The sequence below is a fragment of the Helianthus annuus genome, chromosome 3, assembly GCF_002127325.2.
Source record: "Helianthus annuus cultivar XRQ/B chromosome 3, HanXRQr2.0-SUNRISE, whole genome shotgun sequence".
Classification (NCBI taxonomy): Eukaryota; Viridiplantae; Streptophyta; class Magnoliopsida; order Asterales; family Asteraceae; genus Helianthus; species Helianthus annuus.
Window position 1 is genome coordinate 79,830,027 of NC_035435.2, and position 16,022 is coordinate 79,846,048.

Sequence of the window (16,022 nt, forward strand, 5' to 3'; positions counted from 1 at the left end):
ACTTATATATGGAATAATGAGTTTTGTATTAAAAAAAATGGTTTTGATTGGTTTTTTCATTCGTTCTCACGGTTCTCGCAATATTTAGCGCTCTCAAGATAACCCTCCCCTATATATATATATATATATATATATAGGGGACCGCTAGAATGAGAACCACCTCGAGTTGTAAGAACCGCGAGAACCACACCGTACGGGGCGAGGTGGACCAAATTTTTTTTCCCAAAACGTAGATGCATGTATTATAAACACATTCGTAAAAAAAAATTAAAAATGCCGTGCGTGTAGTTTTTTACACCACAAGTTTGTGGTTTACGAGTCCCGTAAATTTACGGAACTCGTAAACCACAAACTTGTGGTGTGAAAACTACACACACGGCATTTTTTTTTTTTAAAAAAAATTTACGAATGTGTTTATAATACATGCATCTACGTTTTTGAAAAAAAAAATTGGTCCACCTCGCCCCGGATCAAGTAGTTCTCGCGGTTCTTACAACTCGAGGTGGTTCTCATTCTAGCGGCCCGCTATATATATATATATATATATATATTATTTGACCCATAATTAGTTTTTTTATTTGATACAAAATCTGTTTTGATTTGTTAAATGAAAAAAAAGGAGAGATGAAAAGATGGCATGGAAAGAAGCACAATGTTACAGATTGGGTTGTAATTGAAAGTTTGAATCGAACCATCATGTTCTTGGTTCAAGATGGCTCATTTTTTTTAATGATGATGGCATACAATTTTATATCTCTACAATTCACATGGAGGGAATAGTGTCAGCCTCTACCAATTGGTTCACTCAAATTATAATTTTACAGTTTTATCATTAGTTTTAGTTTTGTTTTTTCCTTCTTCTAGCTAAATACAGTTTTATCATTGATTTTGTTTTTGCATTCTTTTAGCCAAATTACATTTTTGCCCTAAGTTTAATTTGCAATTTTGCCATCGTTTTTATTTTTTTCCTGTCAAATTACAACTTTCTCCCAGTGTAATATTACAGTCATGCCATCATTTTTGGGATTTTTTTACAAAACTATGGTAGTGTTTTGTTTTAATTGGTTGATTCGGTGTAATTTTTTTTCATGCTATGCAGTTGCCTGGTACACACTCATTTGTCCTGAAAATTTACAATTTTGCTCCCAATTTAAAATTATAGTTTTTTCATCGTTTAGCTTTTTTTAATTGGTTGACTCGATTTATTTTTTAGATCATGTTATGTACAACCAATGAGGTAGTGGTGGAGTGGTTGGGGAAATACTTAGTGTTCCTTGTGACCCAGGTTAGACTCTTACTCTCCCCTTTATTTTCTACGGCATCCAGCTGAAGGACGAATACGGGTGGCCCTGGTTCGTCTTGTAGGGGATGCGAGGTTTTACCGATTATTCCACTGTCGTACCTCCGGGCGGGTGGAGGTCGAGTTTCTGCGCATCTGGGAGAGCCAAGGGGCTAGCAGCGGCGGTCGAGTAGTCGACCTTGGCCACAGCGGCCAATGTCACGGTTGTTGGCACGTTGTTCCTTGTCATTCAAAAAAAGAGTAGTATGTACAAGTAACCGAAACACAGACGTACATATTATTAGTAGGGTTGTCCAAAAAGCTCGTGGTTCGGAGCTCGCTCGGAAAAAGCTCGCTGCCTAGCTCGGCTCGGCTCGTGACAAGCCAAATTGGCTCGGTTTGGCTCGCTTGGTAGCTCGGCTCGGCTTAGCTCGAATTATTTACTTATAATATATTTTATTTTTATATGCATATAATATATTACAAAAAAGTGATTATTATTTACATGTATTTAGGCTTGTAGTTTGATATCTATTACATAGGTAAAGGTTGATTGTTGTGCTAATAAACTTATTTGAAATATAAAACTTGTTTTGCGTTGTTGAACGTGATTTTGGCTTGTAATGTATTAGGTTGAACTTATTTTGAATATGTTTTTTGAAGTATTGAATAATATTTTAGAATACTGAATTTTGAGAACTATGTATTAATTTTATTTTAAAATCGAGCCAAACCAAGCCGAGCCGAGCCAGCTCGGTTAACCAAGCCGAGCCCTAGCTTAGATTTTGAGCTCGGTTTCAAATCCGAGCCGAGCCCGAGCTTGCCCTAGCTCGGCTCGGCTCATAAACAGCCCTAATTATAAGAAAGAAATATTCAGCTTAATACCCCGCAACAGAGGGGTGGCAAAAACTAGTTATATAACATATAACACCTAAATTGGTATATTTTAAAGTTATAGATAAGCTACCTCTTACTGAACAGAAAAATTCAAATGAAATCTTCGTGTGGTATTAGTGACGGAACCAAAATAATTTTTTAACAACCAAATTTTCAGGTAATCGATCGAATTTTTGCCTATAAAATATATTAAAAAAATCCAAGGGGCACCCGTCCCCGCCTCTTCACTTGGGTTCGCCCCTGAAACCACCCGTAGTGGCTGCCCAAAGGGGCATTTTTTATGCTCAATATCGCCCAATCACGCCGACCAACCACTACGCATGGGCGTGTTTGGCCTTTTTTTTTTGTTTTGGCGTGTTTTAAATCACGTTGTTGGGGCAATTTTTTGGCCAATCACATTTGAGCTTCCTTTTTTTGGCAAATATTTTTTTTGGTTGGTTTTTTTATTTATATTTAATTCTCTACACCCTTTTAACATAATGTCCACATCCCCACTAAATCCATTTTAGAAAAACGCTCAATAATGCCCCTTACTGACTATACTGTCAAATGGCGGAAAACGCCCAGATGGAAGCATTATTCACCCTTACCACTACGTATTATCTGAGTGTCATAAAAGTACGGATGACTATAATATGAAGTGATATGAATCTTAAATGATCGTATTTTTGTTGTAATTGTGAATCAAACTATCTATGTATGATGATGGTATAGATGAGTAGAAACTAAAAGTTAAAAAAAAAATCAAATAAGAAGTCAATATTTTGGTTTTCATTATATATGTTTTTTACAGTAAATTTATCGAAACAAAACTAGCAAGATGCTAGAGTCAGGTACATCAAAGACTTAGAAACTAAAAGCACACCAAATATGCCATTTCAGATTTTGGTTTTTCTAAAAGATAATATTAGGGGTAACGTTTAAAAAAAATACTGTACTTTTATACAATGTAATCAAATCAAAACAAAAAAAAAAAATCTGCCGTACTTTCATACTTTCAAAAGAATTTTTTTTGACCAATATTATCATTCTCTTGCATATCATTATTAGCAATATTTAGATTTGGAGGTAGACCATGATGTGTTGCAGAACACACCATTTTTCCCTTGTATTTTGTATACGTTTTTGATAGTTTTCTAGTCGCTTTTGGTCATTTATAGCTTGTACTCTGTGGATTGATGTTTTGCAGGTGTTCGTGTGCAAAAGGAGCGGAAATCGAGTCTAAATCATGAAGAAACGAGTACACGAGGATAAACTAAGTGAAGCAGTGCGGCTTGAAAAGAGTCTGAACTTAAAACGGCCATATCTTGAGCTAGAAAAGGAGTTACAGGACATATAATATATGGATTTGGGGTAGCTCGACGAGACGAATCCAAATATGAGGTTTTTGGGCCCTCATTCTTGATTATGAGCCGTATGCATCAAGATGGTTACGGGTCATAAGCATCGGAAACCTTCCGGCGTGCTCACAATGTCATTATTGGGCTTTGGGCTCATTATGGATTGTAAACCCTAAAAGGTTACGGGTCGTAAGCAACCCAAATCGGCCCAGATGCTTGAAAAACCCTAGAGTTCAGTGTTTAAGTCAAATGACGGCCAAATCGCAAGGATCGACAAAAAACCTGTTGTTACGACCTATGAACAAGAGTACAAGACTTGGATTGAATTTTGGTGTGGATTGCTTGAAGACTTAGAGTACAAATCGGTTAAAAACATAGTTGAACTTTCTTTTCGGTATTTGAACATGTGTAATCAGATTTCTTTGAACTTTGTTGCTTTGTTTTCCATCACCATGAGGAGCTAAACTTCATAAACTGCCTAGGCTCATGGTGAATATTAGTTGAAACTCGTATTGCTCATCTTGGATTTAGTTTATTTGGTTTATATTCAATGCTTTGGTAAATTAACGTTCTATCATTGGTCTTGGTCTTGATACGTATGCGTGCTCGTTTGGCTTGGATTTTATATTTCTTTCGCATGAATCTTGTGTTGATTGATTTTGTATTATCTAATATAAGTTTCGTGTGTTTATCGCTTACTTTGTGTTTGTGAATCGAACTTGTGGTTTCTTGTCTATGAAAACCCTAGGAACAAGTATTATCCTTGTTAAAACGAGTGTTCTGTTACCTTTGAGACAGGGAGGAGATAGGGTATTAGTTTAAGGTTTTGGTGAGACCGGGAGGAGATCCATAGCCTAAAACCTTTAGATCCTAGCAAGTCGAATTAAAACCGTGATAGATAGATTACTTCTATACATCTTCGAGTGTGTTGTGATTAGTGAGACTGGAAGGAGATTTGATCTTAGGTACCTTGGCATCTTAATAGGTTAGACCGAGGGGTGAACTGAAACCCTAAAGAGTCCTGACTTTTAAATCTTCTAGTTTAGGATTACCGGGTAGCACTAGTGAGACAGGGAAGATATTTAGTGAGTCTTGACAAACTTTATTATTCATATCCATAGAAAATGGTTAAAACCGAATGCCCAATTCCGAGAGTGTGCGAGTTTACTAGTAGGATCCTATGCCTATGTAGTTGTTTTCCATCATCTGTTTCAGACCCAGTTTTCATCCTTAGTTTTTGTTCAGTTTCCTTAGTTTAATTTAGCAGTTAAAATTAGTTACTTAAAAACCCAAAAACAAACTTTTAAAATTTGACATATATTCGACAGAGGTTAATCTTAAAAGTGCTTAGAAACAAAGTCTCTAGGGTTCGATATCTGGTCTTACAGAATATACTACATTGTGGCTGATACACTTGTCATGTGTGTGTGCTTAATTGTTGAGTCCGAATTGAAACTTGCTGAAATAACTAATTATACACTTTTCAAACATCAGACCAATATCATTATGTTATGGGACTTTTCTTTTAAACAAATTGTTAATGAGAGGTTATTCGAGGATGACACTAAGCGTGAGGTCTAACTGTCTGAGGATAAGATTATGTCTGAGGCTGGTAAGACAATGAGCATACTACAAAGAATAATTATCGCATTGTGTCGTAGGGTGATAGCGGGAGACGATTGATGACTGACAACTAATGGGAGAATTAAGTCCACTTTACGACTTAGGGTCTGTTTGGTATGGGGTAATGGAATAGACGAAGGAATGAAATGGACAAGGTATGGAATGGACGAGGGAATGCAACAGATCATTACCATTCCATGTCTCGTTTGGTTACCATGTGGGAATGAAATGAATTATTATAGTGTATTGTTTGGTAGGCAAGAAAAATGAAGGAATAAAATCGGCAGTCAGTGGTGGTGGTTGGTTGTACTGATTGCGGGTGGTGATAGGTGGCGGTTGTGGCGTCAGCGAGTGCCAGTGGTGGCGGCGACGATGGGTTGCGGTGACGGGGGTTGACGGCGGCCGTCAGTGGTGGTTGGTGGTGGCAGAGGTGGTGGTGGTTGGTGGTGGCGATGACAGTGGGTGATGGCATTGACGGTGGTGGTGGTTGTGGCGACGAGTGGCGTTAGCTGTCACACCCCCAAAATCCACCATGTGGAATATCACCGCTTGGAGGCGTGACATGACCAGGATCGAGCCACCAATCATATTGAACAACATAATTAAGTAATTAAAAACCAACCACAATATAATTGGTGACCTAAAGGTAACCATCTTAAGTTAACAGCGGAAGCATAATACGTGAAACTAAAACATAAGTTCCATAGTTCATAAGTTTAAAGTTCAAAACGTAAGTTTAATAGGTTCATAAGGATTTAATTATTAAGCATGGGACTTAACAGTCCGTATCCCACAACGACCTCCTCCTCATGCAAGCTCCATAAGCACCTAGCGACCTGTAGGGCATGTAACAACGAGTCAACAACAAAGTTGAGTGAGTTCACGGTTGGTTGTTTAGTTTTAAGTTGTTTCCGAAAACATGGTTTGTCTTTCGTTGACTTAATTGCCGTGGGGGTTACCCCATAGTTGAAAGTATGATTAACCAGTTCCTTCTTTGTTACCCATACCAAATCCATAATCAGTGGGGGCTTCCCCATGTGAACCACTAGACCATACATATCGACAACAGACGAACAATAGTTGTGCCCTACGTCAATGTCTATCATCATTGACAGTTTGCCATAGTCCATTAGTACACGCCCGTCCGACTGGCACGGTGTGAGGTTTGTTAAACCTAATAGCGCTATTAACTAATGACCCGCTCGCCATTGGCCTCGGCGATTAAGTCGATATAAAATGAGGGACTTCATGATAGAGTTTTGTCTAGTAAGTTTTAAGGTTGTTGCCCTACCCAAGGAGGACGAACGTACGTATTCTACCCAAGGAGAATACGCAGGATTAATATTGGCATCCTACCCATGGAGGATGGCGGTACATATCCTACCCAAGGAGGATATGTAGGTTCCGTTTAATTCTTTACCCCATTCCCAACCACCAGGAATCCCATGCCTTAGAAAGTGTGTAAACTCACCTCAGTTTGCTCGGTTAGATTAATTACTCTAATAATCAGGAAATCAAGCACATCCTAATAAGGTACAGATAACAATCAGTTTCTCATGCATAACACGTATCCCACGTATGGTTTATCTACTCATTACTTCTACCACGTACCACACAATTCAAATGTCAAGTTATATTGTTAAGTTACATTATTTTACCCTAAAATAATATAACTATCTCACAAAATAAACAAGTATCCACACAAGTGTTCTAATATAAAATATATATTCTAAATATATATTTATCCATTTTGCTTGTAAAAGTCAACCTCCGATACTTTGTATTTTGTAACAAACCTTTGGCAAAGTTTATTTTGAAAACAAAGCTAAAAATATACTTGTAACACTTGTTTTAGAAAATATTTTCTAAGTGTTGGAATTTTAGAAAATTTCACCAGAGTTTCCTTTGTAAATGGAGATATCCATGCTTATTAGCATATCATTTTCTTTTCGGAAATCATTCAATCAATCAACAACAAGTTACCAAACAACATTACACTAGTCAAGTGCAAAAACAATGCACTTTACATACAACATAAACTTGGTTTTTCATAAAAACGCGTAGTAACTTAGTGGGGTGCTTAGTGGGTTTAGTTACCCTCCAAAGTGTGTTTACTTTTGTTAAAATCTCATTCTCAGGATTTTTAGATGTTTACAACTTGTAAACTTATTTTGCAAAAATGTGTATTTATTGGATCTTCTTGTTCTAAAAATATTTCTACGCTTATTTTGTTACTAAAATAGTGTAGGTTTAACAAAAGTCATAACCTTTCAAAAATCATCTTCTACTCTTGGTTTATTTAGGAAAAACCATTTGTAAACCTCAGATCCATATGATCACCAACTTACTTTGTTTACTAATTTTTCAAGAAAACATATTGTTACCAAGTTCATGCTTAAACATGGAGGTGATTCTTTTATGGAAATCACTAATCACCTCCTAACTTGTTAACTTAAGCTTTTAAGCTTACTTTAACAAGTTTCAACCATGATGTTTAACATCATATCTCTAGTAATCAACAAACAAGCAACAAGAAATCATCAACAATACAAGACAACATCATTCATATCATTACTTCTTCATTTTATCAATATTTCATCATTACGTTAGCTTTATGTTCAAGACCTATCTTTATGATTTTTAGTGTTCTTAAGGTTTCATCATGATTTAACTATTAACCACCAAAACATGAAGTGTCTAAGGATTAACAAGAAGCTTACTACTAGCTTCAAGCTAGGGAAGAACTATGATGAAGATTGAGTGGATAAAAGCACACGGAAGAGGTCCTTCAACTTCCGAGAAAACCAAGCTTCGTTGAACGCCTTGTAGCACCTAGAAGTACACTTGGAATGGTTGAAATTGCAACAAAAAGATGGTGGTGATGATGATAGGGGTGTTCGGCCGAGCTTTAATCGAGGAGAGGGGGAGAGAGTGAGTTTGATGAAGATGATGGTAATGTGCTCTTCTTATAATCTAATTCCTTTACCCTTTGGTTAAAGTGTCAACCATAGTACAAACATAATCATCTATAATCTCTAAAGAGATTACATGGGGAATGTACAAGATTTAAGGGATCTTGTGGTGTGGGTCCCATAGGGGACGGTCATGACCAGGGGGGTTAAGTGTAACATTAGATGGTAAGATGTAATAAGTGGAAGGTTATAGGTAAAAGTCTAGTGTTTAGTGTGTTTCATGTATTATGCATTGTATTAGTGTGTTCGGGAACCATAACCGGCTCAGAAAAAGTGAAACAATGTTTTTAACAATATTTTAGTGCTCCGGGTAATGTCCGGTTGTTTGGTTAGATACCGGTTCGTTAAAGTGCTAAGTTATTTCGTATAGTGTCTTTTATGTATCTTTTTGTAACACTTTTAATTCCCAACACTCAGGAAAACATACAGGACTATTTAGTCAATTTTCTACACAGGACTGGCATGTTAAAAGAACATGTAAGTATGACGCAGTAATCGGAGAGCAGTTAAGTAATTCAGCACAGTCATCAAGCACCTTAATTATCATTAATAAATCGTATGGATACATGAAATTTTGAGGGTTGTCACGTTGTCCCCATGTTAAGAGAATTTCGTCCCGAAATTTAGCACGTGGTTACTGAGGAAGCTAGTTAAGTTGCGCGGTTTCCTGGTTTTTCCTGGGGTGTCACATTAGCGAAGGTGGTGGTTGGTCGCGGCGATGAGTGGCAACAATGGCAGGTGGGTGGCGGCGGTGGTGGCTGTTGGGGTGGTGGGTTGCGGCGACGATGGGCGTCGGTGGTGGTGGTGGTGGTGGTGGGTGGTAGGTGGTGGCGGGTTGTGGTGTTGTTAATGATGGGTACCAGAGGGGATGGAATGAAAAAAAACATGGGGGTGGATGGAATGATTTTGAGGGAATGGAATGCCTTATGGATAGGGGTGCAAACGAGCCGAGCTACTCGAGCTCGGCTCGAAAAAAAGCTCGAACGAGCCGAGCTTAAACGAGCTCGAGCCCGAGCCTAAATACAAGCTCATTTAGTAAACGAGCCCGAGCCCGAGCTTCGCTTATCGAGCTCGAGCCGGCTTACGAGTCTAAATGAGCTTTCTGTTTATATATTTTTTATTAATATTTTAAACATATATGTAAATTAATATTAACTAGTATTGAGCACCCCCACGTTGCGGCGGGGGCGAGCACTAATGCCACACTACTGTCAGCGACCACCGACACTGAAGTTGCGGCGTGTTAATGCGAAGAAATTAAACCGAAACGTAAAACATAGAATAAAATAACTAAGTTGATTTAGGACTCACGCGTTACGATGAACCCGCGTCTATTTTTTCCGTTTGAAAGGTTCATCATAATCTATATATAATATATATCATTACCACTATACAAACCATAATCCATACATTACAACAACAATTGCGTCAATATGTTGCAAATTATATTTATACAAGATTTTGGCTACATTAATTATATTGTTATAAATAACAATAATTTACAAATAAAACAACACAACTTTGAATGGATCAAACCGATTGAATATGGTAAGATGATGAAACCATTATTTAATTAGGGTACAATCACTTAAGGATAATTTACAACCATACATGCATACAAAACATATTGAACTTGGTAAGGTAATGAAACCATTATTTGATTAAGGTAGAACCACTTAAGTACAAATTACAACCAAACATGCGTACAAAATTTCCAAATTGATATTATAAGTAAGGTACAACCATTTTAGCACAAATTACAACAAAAAAAGCATACAAATATTCCAAAATAAATTTTCCAAATTAATAGTAAACAAGGTACAACTACTTTAGCATAAATTACAATCAAAAAAGCATACAAGTGTTCCAAATTAATAGTATATAAATTACCATTTATATGAATATAAAAAAATAACTAAATTATATGTATAATAATAATAATAATTATAATTAGAGTGAATTGCAAGAATTGTCCTTTATCTTTATACCCATTTGCAGGCGCTGTCCTTTATCTTTAAAATTGATGAGTTTTGTACTTTATGTTTTCAAATCATACACGTTTTGTCCTTTAGCCCTAACCCAGTTAGTTTTTTCAGTTAAATTTGGTCATGTGTGACTTTTTTGTCAATTCATATTTGAAGGGACTAATTGTGTAGATAATATAAATGTTTTTTCAGTTGAATTTGTCATTGCCATCGTCGTCTTCGTCTCTTTCTCCATTACAACACCGACACTAATCAATCAATCGTCACACTATCAAAACGCAAAGATATTAATAACTAACCAGAACAAATAGTCAATAATCGTCTGGTATATGCCCCCTGTTTCTTCAACATCTCAATTGCTAGATCCCCCAAATCTTCATTCATTAATCGCACCTTATGTGTCTCTAAAAATCATATAATCCGGACCTTTTTCACAACAATGAACAAGAACCAAAGAGGTTTGATTTACTTAAACTCAATCTGTTACAAACTCTGAGTTGACTCGTGTTGACTCAAGTCAAAATGAAGACGTCAATTCATCTGATATTCACCCTTTTGATTTTGGGTATATTCGCCGTCACTCTCTGCTTCCGAATCATGTTTTTCGGCACCGGAGCCGACGGTTTTCAACACCCGATTCACCGGAACAACCCACCGGTGTTATTACGCGACCACCACTCCTCCCCTCTCTTTATCAGCCCCACCATTCACACATCGCCACCCACCATCACTCCTCCACCTGTCGCCACCACCGTTGCAACCCCACCATCACTCCTCCATTTGATTCGAACCGCTACTCACGCAATCGTCACCGGCCTCACCTCCGGCGTCACTCAGACAATCGTCGTGTTTCTTCATTGTTTGGATGGTGAAAATGATCAGATGATGAATATGAGTGTGCTAGTGAAGGGGTAAGGTCCCAAAAACCTCACAAAAAGATATGAGACCATACCACCAACTGGCCTTTCAACCTTTTAACCTTGCGCGGCCGCGCACTGGTCTTACAAAAGGAAGGAAGAGACCAACAAGCGATAGTCGTGCGCCTAAAGGAAAGCATAGAATCCTTGCGCCGCCTTCCATTGACAAAGGATTAAAAACCCTAAGAACAATACTTCCGCCCAAATATCCAAACTTGGATACCATTTTACCCAGACTTGGGATTTATACAGCTGTATACACACTAAAAGGTGTTACACCAGATTACAGCAGTAATCTTCTAGAAGGAATATGATCGTGCACCACCCAGACGGTTATAACCGTCTAGACACGTGTCATTACCACATACGTCCTGAAATCACAACGATGGCATGTAATTGGAGAATGATCTCCACTTAAACCACTTTCCACGTGGCAAATCCCCAACCATAGATCAAGTCATGATCCGTGTGCATTCACATCAGGATCGAAGCAACTTAACGAAGATTAAAAGGACTTAACGGAAGAAAATATAACCGCTACGGCGTTAGCATCTTCCGTTATCTTTTCAATAACAGATTTTCCCACCCAAACTCTCGGTTATAAATAGGAGAACTCTCCAGGTATAAACTCTAATCTCATTTTCACTACTCAAATACTTATCTTCTCCGTTACCGATACTTATTCTCACACCGGAGTCGGGTCAAGGAGAGAACCCCCTTTCTCCCCTTGACGAGGCTAACGGTGCTCTGTTTTGCAGAAATCACCGGAGAAGGAACTCGGCTGCAACTGAATCAATCGAGAGAGAACTAACCTTTTATGCGGATTCAGACCCCCTAGATATCTCGGTTCCAACCATTTATCTAGTGTTTCTTCATTGGGCACCGTTTTCTAAGTTTTTCTAGTTTCTATCTCGTTTCGATTCAGTTCATCTCATTTTTCTGTTTTTACACACGGCAGAAAATTCATCTTCTCACCGACAGCCTGGTCCTCGACAAAATGTCAGAAACAATTTACCAGTAGAAGGGATGGTAGAAGAGGCCTCAGATGATAATGAGGTTCAATCTAATGGAGCAAATAACCCTGTTACTCCAGGGGTATTTCCCACAAATCCCGCTCAATCAATTTTACCACTGGGAGAAACTCCGATATCATGGTATGTCCGGTCACAAGGGGCATTAAATGCAGTGTACACGCAGTTGTGTGCTCAAACTGCTCCCGTAACACAATCACGAAGGCCAGGATCTAGAGCTCATGCTTCCCAACGAGAAGAATCAACCTATGATGGTACAAACAGCTACCAGAGACAACACCATGAGTCACAGCCTCGTCAAAGGCAATCGGTTCATGATAGGTTGGGTTCCCAATGGGATGCCCACACCGATGAATCCGATCAAACATATCGTTTGAGTGCAAACACCAGCGTATTCAACAGACTACACCCAAACTCTAACAAATCCAGGCCTCGAGCGGTTTACAACCCTGAGGCAGAGCATAACTATGACTTAGTTTACCGCCCTGCAGAAGCAGCGGAAAACTCGAAGTTTATACTGGAAATAGCTCTGGCTCCGTTAGAAAGGGCAAAATTACCATCCAACGTCGGAAAATTCAATGGGTTAACTGACCCCGACGATCATCTGAGAGTCTTTACCAGCGCAGGGTTGGTTGGCGGTTGGACTCTTCCGCTTTGGTGTCATTTGTTTGTTCAAACGTTAACTGGGCCAGCGCGAATCTAGTTTGATAACCTACCGACGGGGCAAATCGAGTCATGGAAAGACCTGCGCCAAAAATTCTTAACACACTTCAGCCAGCAAAGGCGTTCCATGCGGGATACATCCGATGTCATGAACATATGGCGTCGAGATGACGAGAATCTGGAAGATTTTATAACCAGATATAATAAAGAAGTGTTGGAGATCGGTGGTGTTCACGAACAGCTAATCCGTGCTCAGTTTAAGTACGCGGTTAGATGTGACGACATAGTCAAAGTATTATCCGGGACAGAAGGCCTTCCCAAGAGTTGGGAAAAGATAATGGCGGCGGCCAAAGTTTATGCGCAGACGGAGAAAAACCTTACTACAAATAGGCCACCACCACCGCACAGCAGGCCCACAGATTTAAGTGCAACGGGCGAGCGAAGGTTCAAAAAATCATGGCGCGAGTCATCCGGAAGCCGCTCCTCTGAAGATGCTCGCACAACAATTAACAAACTCTCTGCTCAAAGAGAAAACAAGCATGAAAATAGGGAGAGGCAGTGGACCCCCCTAACAAAGACCCCGGCGGAGGTGCTGAGTACCGAGGACTATCAGTTCAAACCGCCAATTCCGATGATGAGTAAACGTGGCCAAGACCTGGCGCAATATTGTGAATATCATAAGGACACTGGGCACACCACAAACAACTGCATTTCCTTGCGCACCGAAATAGAGAAAGCCCTCAAAAATGGGGAGTTCGCGCATCTACTCCAGAATATGCGCAAGGAGATAAAGCAGATTACCCGGGGAGAAGAAACCTCCAGCAAGCGGGCAAAGACTTAAGGGACTCTGTAGAGTTCCCCGCAGGAAAAAACATCAAATATGGCGAAACTATCAGGGAGTAAGTTAAGTTCCATCTAATTATTAAAGACTTTGTAACGCCTCTGAGCTTTATCCATGAATAAAATTACAAAGTTTCTATCATTTGTGTTTACAAAATGCATGCAATTTCTTTTTAGTAAGCGCAAAAACATTATGGTAGTATAAAATAAGCTCCATACGCGGTCAGTGATTACCTCACAAACGACCATAACCTTCACGCATGAGCTTCATACCAACTTTATTCGCCTTACTTAAGTAAAAGCAATTGTATTCATGCAAATATTGTAAAGTCATTCAAACAAATAGAAACATATTACCTTCAGCGTACAAATACGCCCTGAAGAGGTTCAAACACGACAGTGTTTCGAGTTTTACACAAACAAGCGCAACAAAACAAGGATCTACATCCCACACATACAAAAAAAAAAAAAAAAGAAAAGGGGGGAAACACAAATTGTTCAAAAACAATTTCACCCTACTCTAAATCTTCATCCTCATCAGGGAAGATTTCTTTAAGCTGCGTTACCGGATCATCCGACTGCAGCGCCACATTTATCAACTCCATAACTGGAAGTTGTAAATTATTAAACTCTGCCTTCAGAGAAGCAAGCGCAGCGGCAGTATCTACGCCGAAAGCAGCGGACTTGCTATCATCCCAGTTAACCTTCAGCGCGTCATTCACATGATAGGAACATTCCGCATAACCTTGCGCATATCCATCCCGCCGCGCAGCAACCACCAATTCAGCAACAGTTTTATCCAGCTCTTTAGAGTTTAATACAGATTCAGCAACCTATGAAGTCAAGCGAAATTGGTAAAAAAAAAAAGAAGAGAAAAAGCAAGCGCACATATGACTTCACAATAAAAAAGGAAAGGAACTTACACAAGCAATCCCGCGATCCTTCAACCAGGCCATGTCACTCTTTAAAGGCTCAAGCTCGCTTTCCACTGTGACCCGCGCCGTTTCTGAATTCTCCAATTTCTCTTCAACCTCAGTCAAACGGCGGGAGGTTTCAGTATACTCGGAACGCGCAAGCTCCAGGTCTTTCTTCAGTTGTTCCTGGTCAGAAACCAAAGCAGTAAGTTCCTCTAGTTCTTTATCTCTAATGGCAAGAGTGGTTAAAGCTTGTACCTCCCGTTGCTCACTTCGTTCCCTATGAGAACGCGCCTCCGCCAACGCAGCCTCTGCATCAGCTTTCTCCTTTTTCAATCTTTGTACCTCCGCATCCTGATTCTTCAGCCTTTCAACCTCAGCCTTGAGGTTACTAATAAAAGTGCGAAGGTTGGCTTTCTCAGCATTATCTTTTTCGCAAATTTTCTTCCAATTTTTACGTTCTTCAGAAAGGAGAGCAGCTTCAGCTTCGGCCCTTCTCTTCCAACCAGCAACAGACCATTCCTCAGTCTTGCGCTCAGCCTCAAACTTGGCTTGATCATCTTTTAATTTAGCCATCAACTGAGCCAGACGTTTCTCATCGTTGGAAAATTTCTTCTGAGCCGCCATGAAAGATTTCTGCTCTTTATGCATATTATACCACTCACGAACAATACGGTGGGTGGTAGACACATGAGAAGCAGTCTCAGCAACATAAGACTGATAGGCCTGCTCACAAGACCGGTCTTCCTGAAACTTGACCTCCCCAGGTGGAAGTATCCCCTGCAGCCAATCCTGGCACACATGCCAGTCCGCGAAAGTATCTCCCTTCTTCAGATTCCAAACAGGGGCGTGAAGGTCAGCAGCATCCTTCTCCGAATAACTCCGGTAATAATAATCTCCCAAAGTTTCCTCTGGGCGGATGGGAGATTGTTTACTAACACCAGCAGACGAATCTTGCTCTTCAACCGTCACCTTCTCAACATGCTCCGGCATAGCATTTGTAGGAGAAGAAGTAGGAGTTTTCTCAGTTACTCCTCCCCCCAGGTCTTGAACAATCACCTCAGGGGCCGAAGGATTATCAGCATCATTCACCACATCTAGGCCAGCATCAGCAGGCCTCTCAGTTTCAATAGTCTTCTCCACACCATCATCTGCACCCTCTGTAGGGTTCAACTGATCAGCAACAGAAGCATGTGGAGGGGTAGGAGGAAGTTCTTCATTCACCACGGATTGCACGTTCGTGGGAGTTGGAGCAACAGGAACTGCTGTAAAAATAAAAAATCCATAAGGATATAATCCACAAAAAGAAAATAAGGGAAGATGTTACTTACCGGGAACGGATTCCGTAACAAAGGCATCAAGATTCCCTCTTCGGGTAATTTTCTTTCTCTGAACCTTTTTAGGAGGTTGATCTTCCGCATCAGTATCAGTTTGTTTCCTTTTGTTCGCCCCCCTTCGCACCAAATGCTCAGGGCTGGATTCCAAATCAATTGGATCTTCTGGGTTGGATGGAGGAATATCAGCAGAATCCTTCGGTTCTGGTTTCGGTCGCCTAATAGTA

General features: G+C 39.7%; 1 protein-coding gene across 1 annotated transcript; it reads left to right on the forward strand.

The window, feature by feature from the left end:
• Window positions 1–12,834: 12,834 nt before the first annotated feature.
• On the forward strand, window positions 12,835–13,548 carry LOC110931441. Its single transcript, XM_022174835.1, has one exon. The coding sequence runs from the start codon at window positions 12,835–12,837 to the stop codon at window positions 13,546–13,548; it is 714 nt and encodes a 237-aa protein (XP_022030527.1).
• Window positions 13,549–16,022: the final 2,474 nt, after the last annotated feature.